We start from the raw sequence: 22598 nt of genomic DNA on the forward strand, positions 1-22598 counted from the left end.
TAATATCAACCAACCCAAGCATGCTTCTAAAATATTCAAACTTCTTATTCGGAAGAGACTTCGTCAACACATCAACTACCTGTTCATTTCTTGGAATATACTGTAGCTTCACGACCCCATCTTGTACCAAGCTCCTAATGTAGTGGTACTTCTTGTTGATATGCTTTGTCCTTGCATGGAAGACAGGGTCTTCGGACATCTTGATGCTGCTTTGATTATCACAATTTATCTTTGTAGGATCTAGGGGCTTTCCAAACAAATTTGACAAAAGTTTTCTAAACCAAACAACCTCCTTTCCTACTTCACATGCAACAACATATTCTGCTTCAACACTACTTAATGCAACAGGATCTTGCTTTCTACTCATCCATGAAATCATTGCAGATCCCAAATTGAAACATCCACCGATAGTGCTTCTTCGATTAGTCACACTGCCACCCCAATCAAAATCTATAAAACCTGTCAACTTAACTTCCTTTCCATCATACTTCAGCGGTGATGTATAGTGCCACATAGATATCTCAAAATATGCTTAGCAATTATCCAATGGTCATGACGAGGTTCTAACTGAAATTGACTAAGAACATTTTACAACAGAACATATATCAGGTCTTGTATTTACCAAGTACATCAGAGAGCTCACCAACTTACGATAGCTAGTAGGTTCAACGAAACTAGTGTCAAAGCTTCTTAACTTCTTGAGATTAATGATCATGGAAGTAGTCATAGGCTTGGAATCCATCATACTGAACCTTTGCAATAACTCGATTATGTATTTACCTTGACCTAGATATATCTCTCTAGGTTTCTGCGAGACTTGTAAACGCAAGTAATAGTGCATAAGTCCTAGATCTTTCATTTTGAATTCAACTGCCAACATTTTCTTGCATTCTTGTATTTTGCGCTCCACACCGGTAATAAACAAGTCATCCACATATAGTAGTATAATGACTGGTTCATCCTTCACCACCTTTATGTAGAGATTTGCATTTGCAAAACATTTGTCGAACTTAATTCTTAAGAGATATGCATCCATTCTTGCATACTGTGCCCTAGGAGCTTGCTTCAAGCCATATAGGGCTTTCGTGAGTTTGCAAACATGTGTATCTCTGCTATTTATTTCGAAACTTTTTCGATTGTTCAATGTATACTTCTTCATCAATGGTTCCATTTAGAAATGTTGTATTGAAATCCAGTTGAAGGATATTACATCCCATAGTAGTAGCTAGCGAAACCAAAGATCTTATAGTAGTATACCTGGCAGTAGGAGCAAAAGTTCCTTCATAGTCTATACCTTCCTTTTGTGAGAAACCCCTTGCAACGAATCTAGCTTTGTATTTGTCTATGCTTCCATCAATAACATGCTTGATTTTGTATATCCATTTTGAGGTGACAACAGATTTGTCACTTGGTCTAGGAACGCTTTCCCAAACCCCATTCTTCATGATGGATTTATATTCTTCTTGCATCGCCGCCTTCCATTCTTCTTGATGAGCAACTTCTTCAAATGTAGTAGTCTCAACTTCTATCAATTTTTTCATATATGTAGCACAGCCTGAATATCTCTTTGGTCTTTTGCTTTCTCTAAAAGTTCCTTTTGTAGCTCCATGTCCTTAGGCGTCGTCAAGTGTAGCTCGTAACCAATTTGGCCTCTTCCTTGTTTCGGAAATAATTACAGGTTGAATTGGCTCACTTGGTCCTTCTTCTTCTTCTTCTTGGTTTGTAGTTGTCTTATCATGATGCTCTTCTTCTTCAAATAGTGGTAGGTCTTTGTCATTGGAATCGATTGGAATATCCTTGGAACTTTTGTAGGCATGATTTTCATCGAATATAACATCCCTGCTTACTTCAATTTGTCTTCCTTGATGTAGATTCTATATGCTTTTGATGAGAGATTGTAGCCAACGAAGATCCCTTTAATGCTTGTAGAATCTAACTTTTTTTGCTTGTCCTTTGGAACATGGATGTATGCGGGACACCCAAAGATTATGAGTTGTCCTTTGGAACATGGATGTATGCGAGACACCCAAAGATTCTGAGGTGGTCCACACATGGCTTCTTCCCTGTGACTGCTTCTTTCGGTGTCATATTTTCAAGGATTCTATGAGGACTTCTATTTTGTATATATACTGCGGTCATTGTTGCTTCATCACATAGAAACTTTGGTAGATCTTGATCAAATGCCATAGTTCGTATACATTCTTCAAGTATTCTATTTTTCCTTTCTACAACTCCATTCTGCTTGGGATTGTAGGGAACAATGAGCTCCCTGTTAATATTTACTTCTTTACAATATGCAATTAGTTCTTTTGAAGTGTATTCCCCACCATTGTCAGATCTCAAAGTTTTTATCTTTCTTTCGGTTAAGGTCTCCACTTCAGATTTAAACTCCTTAAACTTTTCAAATACTTCGTTCTTTGTCTTGAGAAGCCATGACTTTCTAGAATGATCATCAATGAAGGTCACGTAATAAAGATGGCCCCCAATAGATTTGTTAGACATTGACCCACACACATTAGAATGAATGAGGTCTAATATTATCTTTAGACCTTGTGTCACTACTTGTAAACGGTTTACTTGTATTCTTTTCCAAAGCACATCCCTTACATACTCCTTCACGATCTTCCTTAATGTTTGGGATGCCATTTACCATTTGACTAAGAGAGGGTATTATCTTGTAATGAATATGCCCATATCTTCTATGCCATAATTCGATAGGATTGATCTCCATGTGAACTAGGGCTTGAGGAGATGGTGTTATAACTCTATATAACCTTCCTTCACGAACTCCAATAACTGTTGCCTTATCAATGCTTGAATCCTTTCCCCAAGCCAAAACTTTACAATCTACAAAGGCAACCCTATCTCCTTTATCTTCTAAACAAGAAATTGAAAGTAAATTCTTTTTCAAACCTGGAACATAGAGTATATTGTTGAGGTGTAGCTTTGCTCCATTTTCCAGCTTCAAAGATGTAGATCCAAGGCCCTTGACTGCATAATTGTTGTTGTCTCCTAGATCCATTGCATGAGATGATGGTTCCTTTGATAGAGTATGAAGTTGTCCACTTTCTCCCGTCATATGTCTTGATGCTCCACTATTAATGATCCATGCATTGTCATCATCAAGAGTACTTGTAAGTGCAACCAAGAAACCTTCACTCTTGATTTTCCTAGATAGGTTGTAGATGATCCTTCCAATCCAACTTCCTGCAATTCTTATGATATTGAATCCCTTCTTCAAGTAACTTGCCATAGAGGAAGTAACCTTTTCTTCCAAGCCAACAAAGTGATATCCAACCTTCTTTGACCTTAGCTCTGATACCATGTTGAGAAATCAATGCTATTAGAATTTAGGGTTTGATTCCTCTCTCTTGATAATTACTTGTGAATTAAGTTGGCTTCTTTTACTCCTTAATTAGTTTATCTTTCATCAAGCAAGTACCAAATTATATGTGTATGAAGATCACAAGAACAAGAGACATAAGATGTAGGCGTTCATCCAGGGCAAAACCCCTATAAGGGGAAAACCAATCACAAACAATTCCTTTACTAGATTGAAATCAAGATGAAACACTTTCCAAACTTCTTAGACCTAGACAAAGACCTCCTCCAACCACCAAGTCAACCCTTCTATGCAACAGAAGATCTTGACAAAATACTCCAAGTGACAGCTTCCCTGCAGCAACTTCAGTTCAGAATTTCAGCCCCCCCAGCAGCAGAACTTCGACCCCTAGCTTTAGAATTTCGGATCTGTAGTAGACATAGATTTTTAGCCGCAGCAACTGCCTACAAACCTTCGCACGTGTGAGAGAAAGATAGCCCAAAACTTGATTTAGCTCTTCCTAGTAAACTTCGTCCTTCTCCAACTTCTTCGATCTCCTTTTTTGCTTCTCTTTCTTGTAGATCAAACTTGTTGAGTGAGTGAGTGAAATAGGTCGAATTGCCTCTCCTTATATAACCTTTCTGCTTGGTCGAATTGCCATCATGTAGGGCGACTTCTTGAGGATAGGGCCGACTTGGTGTGGAGGTGACAAATTACCTTTTTGACTCAAAAATAATTCTTTTTAGATGATACAAAAGCCCAAGAAGGGTCTAATAAAAATGACAATGACTCTAATGACTTAAGTCAGAACCTAGAAGCCTTCAATGGAGGCGTTGACCTAGAAAACTTTGACCCAAGCATGAATCCCATGCTTTAATAAGTCATTTTATTTAATAATAAATTTTCTTTTGACAAGTACAATTATGAAGACCAAAGGTAGTTACATTCTTCAACACTTTAACCCTATTTACGCCCAACTTCTAACTCTTCAATACTTAGCCAATTATTCGTTTTTAATCTTACTTATAACAGTGATATAAATCTGTGATATCGTACAATGAAAACAGAATAATACAAATAAGTGCGACGGGAGGGGGAAACTCCCAAATACAATTTCTTCCCTATTCTTCTTTTCATTAAACTTCAAATATGTTACAATAGTTTACAAAGGGCCAACCATGGCTAAACCTGTGTGCTGCCCATGTTTCTTCAAGGACAAGGTGGTAGTTGTTGGCCCAACCCAATGCACTTGCCCAGAACACCAAGTCCCACATCCAAGGCATGCCCAACTTGAAGGTCGACACCTTGCCCAACAGAAATCGCAAAACCCAACGCCCAACCAATTCAGAAAACCAACTCTGAGATATGGGCAAAAATTTGGCTCACTTGGGCGAACTTGCCTCTTCTGCGACCTTGTCATTCGCTGCGTTTTCCCTTTCTCCGATGCGCACCCTTGCATGTGGTTCTGCGATCTTGTGCGAACTTACATCTCTGCGATTTCCTTTATGCCTTCTCCAAGTGCCCCTTCAAGTGTTGGGCCGACCTATGTTTGGTCGTGCGGGCACCCCCGCTGGGCGGGTGCCCTGTCGTGCCCAACACGCAATGCCCATTCGGGGGCCTGGGCGCCCTGCATTTGTGCGGGCTTGCCTAGGGCGCAGACGTTCACCTTGCCATGCACGTCACGCTGTAGCCTATGTGTTTGCTCGTTGGTTCCTTCATCTGCATGTCGGCCATCCTGCTCACCCATGTCTGTTGTGCCACCTCTACTCGCCGCTATGGTTTACTTCTTCCACACATCTTGCCCGGTCCGCTTGTTGTGCATTCGCTCGCCTTCCGCCGTGTTGTGCAAGCCTACTTTGGGTGCCCGGGTGCCCCACCTTTGTGCGGGAGCGCGCGGGGCACACACCCTTGTGCCATGCACACAACGCCCCGTGGGTCCACTTTGCTTCCTTTTCGTTTGGTTCATCCGTTGTGTTGCCCAAGCAGTTGCGTTGGTCTGTCGTGCATGCCACGTTTGCCCATGTTTGCCTTGCCTCTCTGCGGGCATGCCCAGGGCGCTCGCCTTCATGTTGTGCACGCGATGCCCCCACGGCCCCACTTCGGTTCATACTTTTGTTTTTCACCACTTCAAGTGGGCATGGGCTGTTATGGGCACTTGTTTGGCCTTGGTGCCAACTCGGGGCCCTGACACATGGGGACACATCCACTAGGGTGGGGGGTATGTTCCTCTTGTTTCCCATGCTCCTAAGACTAGGAAATGCTTGGGGAAACGTTTCTCCACGTCTTCCTTTTGTGGAAACTCATGGAAACATTTCCCCAAAAGGGGTTCTTGTGGGAATCCCCTTTGAATTTTGCCTAAAAACAATAATTTATGAGTGGGGAAGCTTAATATTCAACCGTAGGACCCTACTAATGTTGTGTAATTAATGGTAATGTTAAATTCTTAAAGTAAAAGTGACATTCTCTTTTATTATACTTTATCTTTCATGACATTCTTCTTTATTCTCCTTTATCTTTCATTTTAATCCTCAAATTTTTAACATTACCATGAATTGTTTCACGATGTTTGAGAGTAATTCCAACCTCATAGCGTTTCATATGTGGAGAAAGTAGAATTCTAGATTCCAGTCAAAACCTAGTAGACTTAACAATATTTAGGATTTCAGGATTGGGAGCATTGTAACATTTCTGTTGCATTCTATCATGTGTGAGGTTATCGAACTAGCATTTAATCAAGAGCTCCAAGCCCTCTATGTACCTCAATCTTGCTATCATTGATTGTTGAACTTTGTCCCGACCCTAGTAAAAATATTCCCATCAGTCAAAAGTTGTCAAACAAAAGCTTGATTTGACATATTAAGCTTATTCTATTTTATTTTAATGCTTTGAGGGTGATATTAATGATATGTAGGTATTTATGTAGCATGATTTTTTTGTGGACGACTATCGAGAGCCTCTTTATTGATGATTCAAAGATGGATTGCACTTCGTGCTATTTTGGTTATGTGCACCCTTGCTATATATATGAGAAACTTTGCATATTTGTGTATTATGGTTTGGATTCATATGAATATTTACATATTTTTTTCAAAATTTGAATATTTATGTATTTTTTGGTCGACCAATTTTTTGGTTTGGTTTTTGTTCTAGTTGACCATTTTGGGGTCGACTGGTACGATGTTAATTTTGGGTATGTTCTATGCTAGAGCAATTTATTTCAATTTTAGTTAGCACAATATCTTTTCCTGATCAGCAATCACATCAACATTAAAGTAAAGTGCAGATAGAACATAAATATAAATCGCAAAAGACAAGCCAAGACAAGAGGACACAAGATGTGGCGCTAGCCAGGGACAAACCCAATGTGGGGAAACCCTTGATTAATTCTTCTTATATGTTCTTCAATAGTTCAGCACAAAGAGAGAGAGAGAGATAGTACGTTTACAACAGAAGTCAACACTTTGACTTATCTAGATAAGAGCATAGATCATCTCTAAGAAGATGATACATGAGATCAGTTGAATACATGCTGCTTCAACTGATTCTCCAAGGTGACTCCTTCACCTATTGTTGTGCTACATTTCGTCATCATGTTGCACCTCACCGTGTTGCACCATGCTGCACCCATCATCACTATGCTGCATCTCATCATGCTTCATTAATCATGATTGTACCCATCACTGTACTGCATTATGTGCCATTGCTACACCATGTTGCCATCCTGACCTATGTGTTGGTTGCACCTTGCTTGCTTGTTGTCCCTAGCATGCTTGTTGTCCTTCGGAGACATGCTCTGGCGGTTTCGGTTGTTCCCGACAATTTCGGCTGTTCCCGATAGTTCTGGCTTTTTCGGCTTTTCCGGCAGTTCCGACTTTTCTGGCAGTTCCGGCTTTTCTGGCTTTTTTGGCAATTCCGACAGTTTCGGCTTTTCTGGCTTTTCCGACAGTTCCAACTTTTTTGGCTTTTCCGACAGTTCCGACTTTTTCGGCAGTTCCGACAGTTCCAGCCAGTGTTTTTAAAACCGGAACCGGTGACCGGACCGGTCCACCTAATGAATCGGTTTACCGACCGGAACTGGTCTAACCGGCGCTGGTTTGGTCTAAATGAACCGGTTTTAGAAAAATACATTAAATAATTATTTTTTAATGAAAAAAATTATTTTTAAGATTTAAAACCATGATTCCAAACCAATAGAGACAAAATATGCAAAGATTGCTCATTTATATACCATTTAAAGGTGAATATATCAAAATGGCACCGAGTGCAATACATATCAGCGACAAAATACATAAGCAATGAGGCTCTAAATGGCCTCTAGAGTGCAAAAACAAAGCCTACAAACTATGGGGCCAGTGACCTACTACAAGACTCAAGTCTACATATATGATAGTACTATAATAGTGATCAACATTATCACTTGAAAAGTTGAAACTTCTCATGAGTCATCATGATCAAACTCAGTTGGTTGAGTCTCGACTCCCAAACTTTGGAGTCACAAACTTCTCTATTGGTTCATTGACTTGAGTCTCAAACTTCTGAAGGTATTCTGCCCTAATATGCCCTATTATTTCATTTGGTGCTCCACATGGCTTTACATGGCCTCCTATCCCAGCCAAGTGTTGCTTGAACCTGTTAATACCCCCTCCTTGAATGGAATTTTGGCAATATTTGCAGATCATTTTTTTGGAGGCATGATGACTACTACTTAGCTTAAACTCTGTTGTTCCACTACTCCAGCAAAAACTCAACACTCTCCAAGATCCCAAGCAAACTCACAAACACTCCAAATGAGATGTGTGAGACAAATGAGAGGGAGAAGGGGCCTCTTAAAGGCTTGGAGAGGGTGTTTTTGGAGGGAAAGCACACTTAGTTTCCCTCCAAAACCCTTAAAACATAGTCAAAAAGTCGTTTTTTGGGCTCACGGTGGGCGTGCCTCCTAACCGGCCGATTAGGACCGGTTATTTGCAAAATTTGGCGAAGTCACCCCTCTGACCGGGTTTTTTGGCCGGTTTCAACCGGTGGGCCTGCTAACTGGCCGGTTAGACCAGTAACCGGTTAGCTAGGCCGGTTTTGAATACTATGGTTCCAGCAGTTCCAGCTTTTCCTGCTTTTCCGGCAGTTCCGGCTTTTCTAGCTTTTCTGAGAGTTCCAGCTTTTCCGAATTTTCCGGCAGTTTTGACTTTTCCGACAGTTCTGGCTTTTTCGGCTGTTCCGACAGTTTTGGATTTTTCGGCTTTTTTGGCGATTCCAACAGTTCCAGCTTTTCTCGCTTTTCCGGTAGTTCCGACAGTTCTGGCTTTTCCGACAGTTTTGGCTTTTCCGGCAGTTCCGACAGTTCCAGCTTTTCTGGCTTTTTGGATCAGGGCAGCGTTATCCCTTAGGATCTCTCCTCCTACTAAAACCCAAAGACAAGTAGAGAGAGGAAGATATCCCAAGTGTGTGTTGAAATGACTTCAAGTCCTCTATATTTATACTAAAACGGAGAGGTTGAATAGACATGACCTTTGGGCTTCTTGAGCCTACATAAGTTGCTGGCCGACTTGACAATTAGTCTTATAACACAAATAAATTCATAACTCCATGAATACTTATCGAAATCGAATGATCTTTAGATCAATCCTACACCTCTCGATGAGAGGGATCCAATAAAAATATTAGTTGCCATAAATAAAATGATCCACATGGAGTTTGGCCCTAGTTGCCAATTTTAACATACGATGACCGGTCTGGTTTTGATAACATTGGTTCTATGTTGCATGGGTTCGCGACCCTGGGGTGGGGTTCTCGAATCCGTCCCGGGTTCTTGTCCCCAAGTATCGCATTCTGGTACGGGTGCTTCTGAGAAGAACCCATAAGAATTGGGTTCTTCTATGAAGAACCAAGTTCTCCATTAAAAAAATTGGGTTCTTTTGCCTTGACGAGTATGGAGAACCCTGATGATGGGTACCTGGAACCCCAAAATCGGGTTCTTTGGGATTCATTTTAGTTTTTATTTTTAACTTTTTAATTAATTTAACAGGCTTCCCCTAATATTCTAGGTACCTAGTTCTTCATCTTGCGAGAGGAATTGGAGTACTTATGCCTTTATCCATTCAATAAAGAGAAATAGGTTGGCCTCAAAGAAGGCAAAGAACTTAGTGTACATTCATAGCACACTTCATCTCATATCTTGAAAAGACCCTGGGTACAAGGAGGGTCCTTTCAAGAGATGGGACCAAGACACAGATGATGCTATGTGCGTGGACGAGGAGATACAACCAGATGGCCTTATTGAGCTACCTCCAATTGCTATGGATGAGTAGGAGCCTCAACATGAGAGTAATTCCTCCCTGGAGAGCATGCTAACTGAATATCCGAGTGATGTTGATGACATGGCTTGAGGAAGCCATTGTTCACTATCAGCTATTTTTATTTTAGTATTTTAAAATTCCCTGGTTTTTGTTTGGAGATGCATTAAGGAAAATTTTGAATGTAGTATGACAATGGACATATATCATGATTCTTATTAATATGTAAACTCCAATTTGCACTTGATATCAAACTAGAAATTTTGAAATTTCATTGTGAATGTTGAATGTTGTGCATGTTTAAATCATAAATATTTTAGTTTTCTTGTTTAAAGTTGAAAAAGATACAAATTCATATATATTATAATTTATAAAATATAATATTTATATATTATATATATATGTATATGTATATAAATTATAATATATCCCCAACGAACCCACGCACCCAATTTCCAAAAATGGCATACCCGTCCCTGTCCCCATCCCTGAACCCACGTTTCCTGGCAACATAGCATTGGTTCATTGTCCATTGTTCATTTTCAATTTTAACTTTTTAGTTTTGACTCTAGATAGTGATGACCTCGTACAAATTCTTTGACTCATCACTTTTTAGTATTTTACTATATATATATATATATATATATGATTAAAATTTAAATATATATACACACATTCATATGTGCTGTCGCCCCCCTGCCCCCGAATTTCCCTAAAATTTGGGGGTTCTCCCACGTCCCCCCTACACATCTCCTTGTTCCCACATTGATGACCGGTTTGGTTTTGGTAACATTGGTTCATTGTCCATTGTTCATTTTCAATTTTAACTTTTTGAGTTTTGACTATAGACACTGATGACCTGATACCAAGTTTTTGGCTCTTCACTTTTTACTATTTTTGAGTTTGAGTAATTTCAATTTACTCTCTGGTCTTTACTATTTTGCTTAGTACTAATCAGATTCTAGAACAATGAATGACGGATTTATACAATATTTTACTATTTTTTTTTCATTGAATCATTTACAATGTATGAATTAATGTATTTCATTAATGAATTTGAATTCGAATATGAATGCAATATATATAGGCACACTCTTGTGATGCTTCGCTCTTGAGGATTTTGGAAAATGACGTATTTGCTCTCAAAAATTCTCTCGCTCCATACAACATTGTCCTAGCTTATGGTTTGTAAATAGTTTGCCATGCATAATTATGGAAGTGTTATCAACAAGCCCTATTAGGTGCTTCCAGTCCTAACAGGAGGAACAATTCCTAGGCCCACCCGTCAATTAACAGGTGCAAGTGGTTAGTGATATGGCAGGGGTTTACTTCACGGAGGATACCATAGTCTTTGTACCATCTACAAAATACCATCATTCTTGAGCATTATATTGTGATAAGGGAACAATTGTGGGACTTGAGTTACTCCTTTCCTTGGCTTATTTTTACCAGCTCTACTGTGTGTCCTTTTCTTCTTTGATTTTCTTTTTCCTACATAGCTTGGGTTACAAGCTTTTACTTATTCACCAGGGTTGGGATATTCAAAGTTCCTTTCATTTTGATAGCTTATGACTTAGCCAAGGGCTGGGTGAGGGCTAATGAGAGGGACAGAACTCAGGCTAGGATTTTGTCCATTCACTTTATTGTATCCCAGCCAGTCTTTTGCATTTTATCATTATGCTAATGCTGTTTCTTTTTGTTTTTCCTGCTATATCAAGCTCTTAGGGAAAGGTTTGTGGGCCCCTACTCAGATGAGAAAGACAGGGAACCCGTATTGGTTACAGATGACAATCAACCCAAAGATGGGACATGGCTGTAAGGAAGAGATGGAAAGTGTTAATTATGGATTGCCATGGACATGCAACATCAATTAATGCATCCTATTTGTGTCCCTCCTGGATAGTGGAAAAAAAGACCCCAAGGAAGGTCACATTGGACTAGGGGCAAAGGATAACCACCAAGGGAGGCACGGGAACAAGAATACAACAAAAGCGGTCTTATCATTCAATTCAACTTGCGATCTATACTAGAATGCCCTTAAACATTAAATGAAAGCACTTGATTACAAAAATGGTTAATGTACCTTGTAAGTTATGATAGATGACCCACCTTCATCTGATGAGTAAGCTGGTTGAAATAAAGCACTGACCAGAGCATGGATGGAAGGCCTTTGAGGCTAGCTATCTGTGGATCGTCATAGGGCTGCAGGCCGGCAGGCTGAACAAATAGGAGAAATTCTTTCTCCTAGGGGTTATGGGTCGGTAACAGAGGTCATTGAGGGCTGTTCTGCTTTGGCACATTGAGAAAAATATAAGCAGAGAGCCATAGGTACCAGCCCAGAATTGCACCCTTTTATCATTACAGAGCATTAGGGACATCAACTACCGTCATATTTTTCTTGTGAAGCAGATTTCACATAGAAGAATGTGCATCAACACTAAAAGAAGGCTCTAATTCTTCTGTCCTCTGAACTCGGATATCATCTACTGATATCATATTCCCATGTTGTATCCTAGGGCAAAGAATAACCATTTACATTGGAATGTATGGCTAGTTGAGAAAATTTCACCCTTAGCCAGCATAATGCATTTTTTTTAGTGGGGTGGAAACTCATCTATGATGTGTTTGAAACATATGAAACAACAATTTTTTTTTGGGGTGGAAAGTCATCTATGAGATGAGTATGAAATATATGCAACATAATCATTACAATCATCATGGATGTCGACCACTCATGAACTGATTAGGTCAGCCCCAAAGTTTAGTTTTCTCAATATGTAATTGAAAGAGGCAAAAGCTTCTGATCTTCTGAACCTCTTAAGAGCTACCCTAGAATCTGACTGCTCATAATTGTTACATGCCAATGCTCAGGTTATGTGCAAGAATGTATTTGTGCAGCCAAATTTATCACCCGGGATGTCTATATTTGGAGAGGACTTGCTAAGAAAACTGAGTTATCATCATCTCTTTTCCCAGAACTGTTCTCTGGAGGCTGCATTATTACATTGATCATTTTACAGTCATAGGGAGGCCACATCTTTATTGAAAGTTTGGCCTCTAATAGAAAAATAGATAGCGACGTTTTCCCAAGCTAAAAGTCCTCTTTTAGAGGCATAGAAGCAATAGATCCATTGAGCCACGGCCTAGTTGTAATGAGGAGCAGTTATTGTAATGATAACTTGAGTTCAAATCCTGATGGATTTGCCTCCTAATGTTAAAAGTTAAAACAGGCCCATGATAATGCGGGGCAAGCAGACTAGCCTATCTGCAAATCTTGGGTGAATTTTGACAGCATAAATGCTCCTTAGCCAAAGCAGATAGTAATTTCCCTGTTCTATGATCAATAATAATAATGATGATATAAAGGAATATAATTAAGTTTGGTGCCTGAATTGCTCACCAATATGCAACCAAGTCAAGGAACTAGCATGAATTCTTCCCTGTCATGGGATGTTTTTGATTTGTTTTTCTATCCAGTACACAATTTTTAACAGACAAATGATACAAATCCCTTGATTTCTTGATCTATGCTTGTTTGCTTTTAGGAAATAATATCTTGCCAGTGTGCTAAAATGACTAAAGAATTGTTGATTGAATTTAGAATGACGCTTGATGCTCAAGTAAGGGCTGCTCTGTACAAGCAGATTGCTTAGGGTCAAAATTTCAAAATTTTTGCATAATTTTATGAAGATACTGTTAGCTATAATAAACTTGAGTAACCTTAACTAAATCGAACAGATTTTACCTGCTTCAAGAATCTCAGTTTCTCGTTAGGGAGGATTTAAAGTAATTAATTCAACCATTACTGTTAATGAGATACACCATTGTTTCAAATGTGGCTGGATGGACAGGCAAATAGAAAAATGTAACACACTGTATGTGTGTGTATATAATTATTAATTTATTTCCTTTTTCTCCTAGGGAAATGTCGCAGGGACACCCAAGGGATGCTTCCCTTCATTCATGTATGGCATCCTTAGTAAACCGATTGCTGTAGACCAATGTGCCTTTGCCAGGTGATTGGAAATTTGGAACTAGGCACGTGCTACTGCTAACACAGAACTAGCCAAATGCTCAACAACATTGGTGGCAACTGGTTGAGCCAATCCCATGGGCTACATATGTTTATTTATATATTCAGTTTATATTTGTCTCCTCCAAAAGTACAATATATGAAAATTGATCAACTGGGCAAATTCTACAATATGGTATGGTTAGAAAAGTCAAACTTCTTATATCTGAAGATATATTTGAAAAAAATATGGATTTTTCAAACGAGACTAAGAATACTATCAAATTTGTGTAGTGTTTTTGAGAAATGTCTAGAATTTTCATCTGTGGGGTTGGCAGTGCTCCTGATATATTAGCCCACGATACCCAAGGGCCAGAAGGCCTATAAAGTATGTATCCAACAGGCCTTTGAAACACAAAGGTCTCAATCTTAAAATATAAGAGCTTGCATACACTAGTCACGACCTTAAAATATGAGACCGTACATACACTAAGTATGATCAGTCATTTGACATGGGCCATACTGGTGTGTGTGAGAGAGAAAAGTAAGGTGCATCCTACAGGTCAAATGGTGGTGGGGGTGATCCATCATCACTTTATGTGGTGTGCATATGCATTGGATGGATTAGTGTGACACTAGCACAGAACCATCTAAACTCGTGTGATCTAGACAGAGCATTGGATGGATTAGTGTGACACTAGCACAGAACCATCTAAACTCGTGTGATCTCTCACAAAGTGTGAGGATGTGTATCTTGAGTTCTCAAGTGGCCAACTTGTCAAATATTTGAATTAAAAATATATAACCTTGAGCTTTGTGACCTCAAGGTGCAGATCAGGTCCGGCTGTAAATGGGTTTGTGTTTTAAATGGATGTGTGTGTGTGTGTGAGAGAGAGAGAGAGAGAGAGAGAGAGATCACTTCTTTTATTTTCATGCATTGAAAGAAGGCAGTTAGATTTCTAAATTTTGTGGTTTCAAAAATGAATTATGCAGGCTCGGGGTTTGCAACAGGGAAGATATGTTTGGGGGAAATTGAAGTATCTCAGGTTTCTACATTGGAAAAAATATGGAGTTGCAATGGAGGAGGAAAGAATGACAAGGGAGTGAGTTTCTATAAACCTGTTGAAATACCTGCAGGGTTTTTTAGCCTTGGGCATTATGGGCAGCCTAATTGCTCATCACTACAAGGCTGGGTCCTGGTTGCTAAGCAGAATGTGGATTCTTGTAATCTGTCATGTGAATGTAGAAAGGAAAAAATTGCATCAGAGGATCCTAGCAGTCTTTTATTATTGGCCCAAGAGGGGGAAAAAGCATGCTGTGAAAGAGGACTGCCTCCACCACTGGCTAAACCACTGAACTATACCTTGATCTGGAGTAGCGTTTCTTGGACGGGAAATCAGGATAGGTTTGCCTACTTTTGGCAGCCTTATCCCACTGATGGATACAAAGCCATTGGTTTTGTAGTCACAAATACTCCAAATAAACCCTCTTTGGATGAAATTAGGTGTGTTCGTGCAGATCTGACGGACACATGTGAAACAAATGGTCTGATTTGGAGTATAGAGTCAAGTATTACTAAAGTACCTTTCAGTGTTTGGACTCTGAGACCGAGCCATAGAGGAATGTGGGGACGTGGTGTGTCAGTGGGAACATTTTATTGTAACAGTTCCTGGGCTACTGGGACCAACCTTTCTGTTGCATGTCTGAAGAATGTTAGTTTCAGTCTGAGGGAAATGCCAGACCTCAATCAAATCCATTCATTGGTGAACCATTATGGGCCAACAGTTTTTTTCCATCCAGATGAGATTTACTTACCTTCATCTGTTTCATGGTTCTTTGAGAATGGGGCATTGCTATACAAAAGAGGTGTACAAAGGCCTGAGTTGATTACCTTTAATGGTTCAAACCTACCCCCTGGTGGTTTAAATGATGGAAAATACTGGTTGGATTTTCCAGCTGATGGTAGAGCAAAAGTAGTAAAGCTGGGAAATTTGCAAAGTGCAGAGGTGTATGTGCATGTTAAACCTGCATTAGGGGGGACATTCACTGACATTGCAATGTGGGTTTTTTGTCCCTTCAATGGACCAGCCACTGCTAAAATTGGGGTTCTCAATCTACCTCTGGGTAAAATTGGAGAGCATGTTTGTGATTGGGAGCACTTCACTCTTCGGCTGAGCAACTTTACAGGGGAATTATGGAGAATATATTTCTCACAGCACAGTGGTGGTGAGTGGGTCAATGCCTCGGACTTGGAATTCATCATGGGTAATAAGGCCGTAATCTATTCTTCCAAAAGTGGACATGCAAATTTTCCCCATGCAGGGGACTATCTTCAAGGGGACAGCAGACTTGGAGTAGGAATAAGGAATGATGCAGCCAGAAGCAAATTTTCACTTGATACAAGTAAAAAATACCAAATTATTGCCGCTGAGTATTTGCAGATGCTCAGTGTTAATGACATTCCCTTGGAACCACCATGGTTGCAATACATGAGGGAATGGGGTCCTAGGGTCATCTACAATACACGAGCTGAGCTTGATAAGATGCTAAGATTGCTCCCTCCTAAAATGAGGTACACAATACAGAATGTTTTTAACAAACTACCAAATGAACTCTCAGGTGAGGAAGGACCAACTGGACCCAAAGAGAAAGACTATTGGGAAGGAGATGAAAGGGGTTGAGTAGGATTTCTTAATTCCAAACAAGAATAATGCCATTTTCAATGGGAACTCTCCAGCTAACAGTGCTGTATTGCTAGGGATGGATTTGTTCTTTGGCATGCGCTTTGTATCAGGAAAAAGTATATCACCTCTTTTGTATCACTATTCACAGCAATACGAGTGCTGCTTTGGAATGAGTACTCCCTTTATGTACAGCGTTGGAGTTGGCTCCACCTGTAGTGATAGTCTTGGTGTCATTTTTTCTGGTTATTAATGGGCTGCTTGGTTTACCACACCTGTGCTTCAGAATTACATGAATTCATATCTGATCTCATGATGTTCTCAATATATAATTTTATTATAATGACATTACACCATTCTTAAAGGAAAACTTTAATGTGTTTTTGTATCCAGGATAATAGGTTTGTATCTGTTGTGTCTGGCTATGTAAGAAGAAGCAAACAATGCAATGCAATTTTTCTCGATGCTCCACAGTTGATCAAATAAGTGTTTTATTTTCAGAATCAAATAAATGTTTAGAAAAAGACAATATCGATATAAGAAGAGATTTAACTTTATTTGTGTTAAGTGATCCCCATATTTGACTATGCTCAAGAGCACTAAAGAAGACAGCTGGGAAGAATGCGTAGATTTGTCATCTCCTTGGTTCTGTTTCACACTAATGAATCAACAATAATTCTGCTCCCTAGAGTCTGATGGAAATTCAGTTATGCTTTATTGGGTTATCGAAATCCTCCATGTTGGTATTTACTATAAGATGCCCATGTTGTAACGATGAACAAGAGAGAAGCATGCCAATGTTGTAACGATGAAACAAGAGAAGCATTCTCTTGCAGTGGGTTTAATATAGGTCCGTTAGAGTCTGTTATATTGAAGTAACTATTACTACTGGATGATTCCTTGATGAAACATCTGCCGGGACTTTAAGATGCAATTAAGTTTTTGTCTCCATTTTATTTGAAGTATGCCAATAAAGTTCATTTCAATGCATAAATGTTTTTAAAATGCCTGGCTCTTTGAGGGCTCTGAAGTTTTTGGATAATTGCATATTCTTGATTTGGATCAGTTACATTTACCGCTGGGCGATGGGATGCTTATAGTGAAAGAGATGTCCATGCAAAGAGAGAGAATTACATATTGTCATTCCGTTCTACTAAATGATGCATTGATATAACATCTAGGCAGATTTGTTTGACACTGAGGCTGACCATTTATATGCTCCTAATAGCAGAATTAGGGAATTTTCTTGATGTGGTCCTTATGGAATGAATATAAACTTCAACCTGTTGGGTACATCAAAATTTTATGTGATATGACAAAATAAATGTTGACATAAAATATACGGTACACTAGGTGGTCTATCAAAACTTATCCCAAAATAATATGCTGGTTTGAATTCTATATTAGGAACACTGGCAGTACTGATGTGATGAAAATGTAAGCAAATGGGGAATTAAATCTACCAAAACCGAGGTAAAATATCATCCTTGGCAATCTTCACTTAAATTGTAAAGCAATTAAAGCTATGAGAGAGAAACTTGGCTTTACATGGCACTTCTTTTATTGTCGTTAACATTATTTTGTGTGCATATATATATATATATATATATATATATATATATATATAGCAGCTAGAAACAAAGCAGCACTGAGCACACAAAGTCTGTCATCACCATTTTTCCTCTCTATTTTAATTTGCTTCCGTCTATTGAGTAATTACAATGATTTCCCCCTTTTTTTGGTGTACAAGGGGCTTATATTATTGAAATGCAAAATTTACAAAATAACGATGCCATAACCGGATCTTTTAATTTGGTTCTTGGGGTTTTAAATGATGATTATATCTCTCGTGTACATAATCATTTTTGCATATTACTATGGACTATCTATTACAGATTTGATATATATAATGATAGCTATGGTGAAGAAATAGATTTGCAACATAATGGCTATAAATCTAAAATCCATTAATCAATATCTTCTTTCCTTGCACCCTGGAGCAAAACTGGAACAACTTGTAGTCACAAGTGAGTAGGCAGTTTTGATGAAGCTCCAAGATGCTGTGAACTTGGGTGCAACATTTAAACTTCCAATTATACTTCTCTGCAATATTAAATTTAAAAATAAATTACACACACAATGATGCAACAGAAGAATGGAAGGGACAGTATATTAGAATGCTTGCCCCATTCCAGAGAGGGCAACTCTTTCAAAACAATGCCAAAGCATCATTAATACAACCAACCCAAAATCCACTGTGATTGTCATCTCTTTTTTTCCATGTAACCAAGCACCCTGTCCTCCATTTTGTAGTTAAGGGTAAGGTATTCTTCAAGGCTCAAATCCATTACAACAGTATACTTAATATGAGCTCAACATGTCACTTTCAGGAATTGAACCTAGGTAGGGAGGATAATAATCATTCCTCCCAACCACCCAAAATAAACCCTATTTACATGATCATCCTTTCTGATTTATAGACCTATGGATTTAACTCTAATCAAAGGCATTAATGGCCTTTATTTGACTTAGCTACATCGCATTAATTAACACACCACATACCGACTATTCTTATTACCATAGTCATCTATCCAATCACAAAATTAAACTAGGGGAGATTCATTTAACTTATCATTCAAAATTTACCTTACTAATGTCCTCACACCTAATTACACACCTAACTAGTCAGCATCAACATAAGCATTGATGTACAAAACATGTTCTCCTCCTGAAAATACTTTTTCCTTAAAGCTTGTCACGGAGAAGCCATACAAGAACATGCATAACCTTGAAGACCCTTAAATAATGAATTACAACCGAGTTGATACTAAGGGAGACACTAGTTTGGACATGACAATAGCATTTTAAGTGGATGAAAGAAAGCATATAAACCCTCTCATAAAGTGGATGAAAGAAAGGATATAAACCCTCTCATAAGTTGCACAATTATCTTGTACAATTGTCTTTGGTGAAAATGGAGGAGGCCTAGTAGATGTCATAGAGTCAAATAGAGCATGTTCACATAAATTTTGTAGGTTGTATATGGTTATATATCTTGAACTACACCATTTGATCCTTTAAGGAATCCCATGATCCAAATCTAAACATCTAACTTGAGTTCATGCTTTAGGAAACTTGTATATGATTGAATGCAATGAATAAATTGGTTGGGTTGGTTGGATTGAATAGCAAGAACTTGGTATTGCCAAGTAATGTCCCTTTATTTGATCATTGTTGACATTGATGACTTTTTAGTGGATGTAGTGAGAGCCAAAAAGTTTTCCATTCTCTTAATCATGTCCTAGATTTGATGCGGATTTGTTGTTGGTTTGGACTTGTGATTAGGCCCTTGCTCTAACTGGAGGCACAATGGGCTATTATCATTCACTAAAAATATTTATTGCTTGCAACCTTGCTCCCTAATAGTATGCCAAGCAATGATCTTAGAATGGATCATGACTTAGTGATATGCACTCCTCTTGTTTTGTTGTCACTTTTCCAATTGCCAACTTGTGATTCTAGATTTTAAAGTGGATTGATATATTATTAGGGATATTGTTTTGTTACAACTCCATTGGTGGTATATGGAGGGGTCAAATGTATATGTAAATAGGATGGTTTCAAAGTTTGCTTACATGGGCAATGAATGACAACTAGTATATTAGAGGACAATGGAGTTGTTACCCACCAAACGTGGGCACCCCTAGCATAAAATTTCTCCTATTCATCTTTTTCTAGTCGGGAACCAACAAACCTTGACAACCACCTTGTACCCTATGTGATGTGCCACTTTATTTCCTCCACCTGCATTAGCCAAATGTTTCCTCGCCCATTTGTCAAGAGCACATGTTAGAGGTGGGCAATTTGATTCAAACGGTATGTTATTCATTATGCACTCAAGTGCTTATGCTTGTTTTTCATTTGGGTCTTTGACATGGATTATTGGGTGACCTGGAAGAAGGAAGGGTTTTGACCGTGGTTTCGTTCCCTCACCTTAAATGGGGGCTCAATCTTCAATCTTAGTCCAATGGGACCTCCCCTATGGGCCCATGGATTTAGGGAGGGCACTACTTAGGTCCACATGACCATTGGGTCCACAGGGTGCTGACACACCCCTCCACTTGTCCACATACTTAGGTCAAGCCTGGAAACGTTGCATCGAAAGTTTGATGCAACTAAAAGAAAAGTTAAAAGCATATCATGGCCACAAACAAGAAACAAAAGAAAGAAGATAATAAAATGAAAAAGAATGGCCGAGACATTAATATTAGCACATGGACAAAAGCTAGAGCTCTACCCCTTATCATTATGGCCATCACCCGGTGCCTAGCGCCAGTCTTTCCCTATTACATCATTAAAAGGAACCCTTGCATGTCCCAACCCCTGGTGGGCGACGAATTGCCCCAACTTTAAGGGGCTAAACCACTGCTATAAATCATTCACAACATGCTCTCATTTCCTAGAGCTTCGAGTAGTAATACAAGGAAAAATCAGGAAAATGAAAAATATAATAAGAGGGGTGGAAAAATGAAGGCCAGGGTAACTCATGCATCCACGATTGCTCCCTCCTCACATCTATATACCCAATATGTGGATCTCCTTATCATTCCTACCCCTTGGCCCATGGTAGGAGGCTTTGAGACTCCTTCATCCCCATTCCGTTCCATCATTATTCACATGATACCTATCGATTGAAGAATGTACCAGGGACTTGTTTATCCCCTTAGGGGTTGGGAACACCTAATAGGATCGTCTATTAGCCTCTTCTACATAGGGATGTAACATTATTATGTGATCAAAGCCCCAAATTTGGAAAGGGAAGCCTCGTATGAAGTGTTAATTTGCCTGTGACTAACAAGCTTGGTTCACTTGGATGCACTAATGATTAATTGCACCTAATGGTGAAGATGCAACAATGGACATTGTGTGTGATTAGCAAGTGATTTTATCATGGGATGGGCAATCTAACTGGACCGCAAGTCCACTAGAGGAGCATTATGAGACCCCACAGGTGAAGCGTTGAGAGCCATGGGACTTCTGTCACTTGCAGAGCATCACTTCATCCCATGGGCACCTTCAACACCACAACAATATGTACTTTGCCCCACATTAACCGTGAGATGATGCACTTGGACTAGTGTTCCCCCAATCGAATTAACAATGTATACATAGTTTGATAGCGTATCTGAGGCCCATATGAGGTTTGTCTCACCTCTTGTGACATGGTACGGTTAGCACCACCCTCTAAGCCCTCAATGTTGGAACAGAAACATGCTATTCCATCACCAGGAGACCCATGAGGCCCATTTTGTGACCCAAACACAAAACTGGGGTCCACATGATGATTTGCATGGATATTTAGGGGCCAACCCTTAGAGGATGATTTTTGGAGCCCTCTTCCCTTAGTGCGGCATTAGAGGAGCCCAACGCATGCCTCCAAGAGGCCCACACATGCATGATGTCAACATTTCAGCCCTCTTGTGGGTGTTTTCTTATGTTTTCACATTGGCTATGAGGTTGACTTGTAACCTCAATTAGTTTTGCCCATCATTTTACAACTAAGAGGGGATTTTAGGCTAAATTAGAGTTCATTAGACATGTATAAATAAGAGAGATAATTTGATCCTCTCATCATCATCACTTGGAGAATTCAGACCTCATAAGAGAATTCACACTTGTTCCTTCTTGGCTATTGGAGATTCTTGGAATGCATTTGAATGTGTGGAAGCTATTTTGGATTTTCTTTGGAGCTATTTCTTTGATCAATGGGTTTATATACTACATGTTATCTTATAAGTGCCTATTGTTGAAGATTTTCATTTTGAAATTGTCTAATGTATGGAATTGCTGCTTCTAGATTATGCTACTTTGTGCCCTAATTTGTTGAAAACTAATTTTAAAGGCTATCTAGTTGAGGATTTCATATGTTACTCATTATATAACATGTAATGACTGTTACTAGTGGAGGAATTCTTATAACTCTCCATCAAACTTCACTTATCATTGAGTTGGTAAATGCTAAAATTTTGATATCTAAGGCATCACATTTCAGCTCCTTAGCAACAAATTTGGTTTATTTGGAGCATCCTTGACTACATATGCCTAAAGGACAAGGAACTAGTTCAAGTCTTTGGTGATCATCCTTAACCTTTTTCCATAAATTTATCTCCTTAAATTTAGTCCTTTTAAGGCTAGGGAAAAAAATCTACTTGCAGCGAAATTTTAGGGAGGAGGCTTTTGGTGATTTGAGAGCTTAATATGTAATGTCTGTTACCAATGGAGGAATTCTTATAACT

At 39.1% G+C, this 22598-nt stretch overlaps 1 protein-coding gene across 1 annotated transcript in view; it reads left to right on the top strand.

Annotated features, from left to right (window-relative positions):
* Positions 1-16672, top strand: part of LOC149175510 (hypothetical protein At1g04090-like) — an 84205-nt gene extending 67533 nt beyond the window's left edge. Inside the window, exon 2 of the mRNA XM_089419695.1 lies at positions 14615-16672. Within this exon, the coding sequence (XP_089275821.1) occupies positions 14615-16302 (1688 nt within the window). The 3' untranslated portion in view covers positions 16303-16672. The remainder of the gene's footprint in view (positions 1-14614) is intronic.
* Positions 16673-22598: the final 5926 nt, after the last annotated feature.

This window comes from Pinus tabuliformis, chromosome 4_1 (assembly GCF_031772625.1).
Source record: "Pinus tabuliformis cultivar Carrire ecotype Pingquan chromosome 4_1, CPIR1, whole genome shotgun sequence".
Taxonomy (NCBI): domain Eukaryota; kingdom Viridiplantae; phylum Streptophyta; class Pinopsida; order Pinales; family Pinaceae; genus Pinus; species Pinus tabuliformis.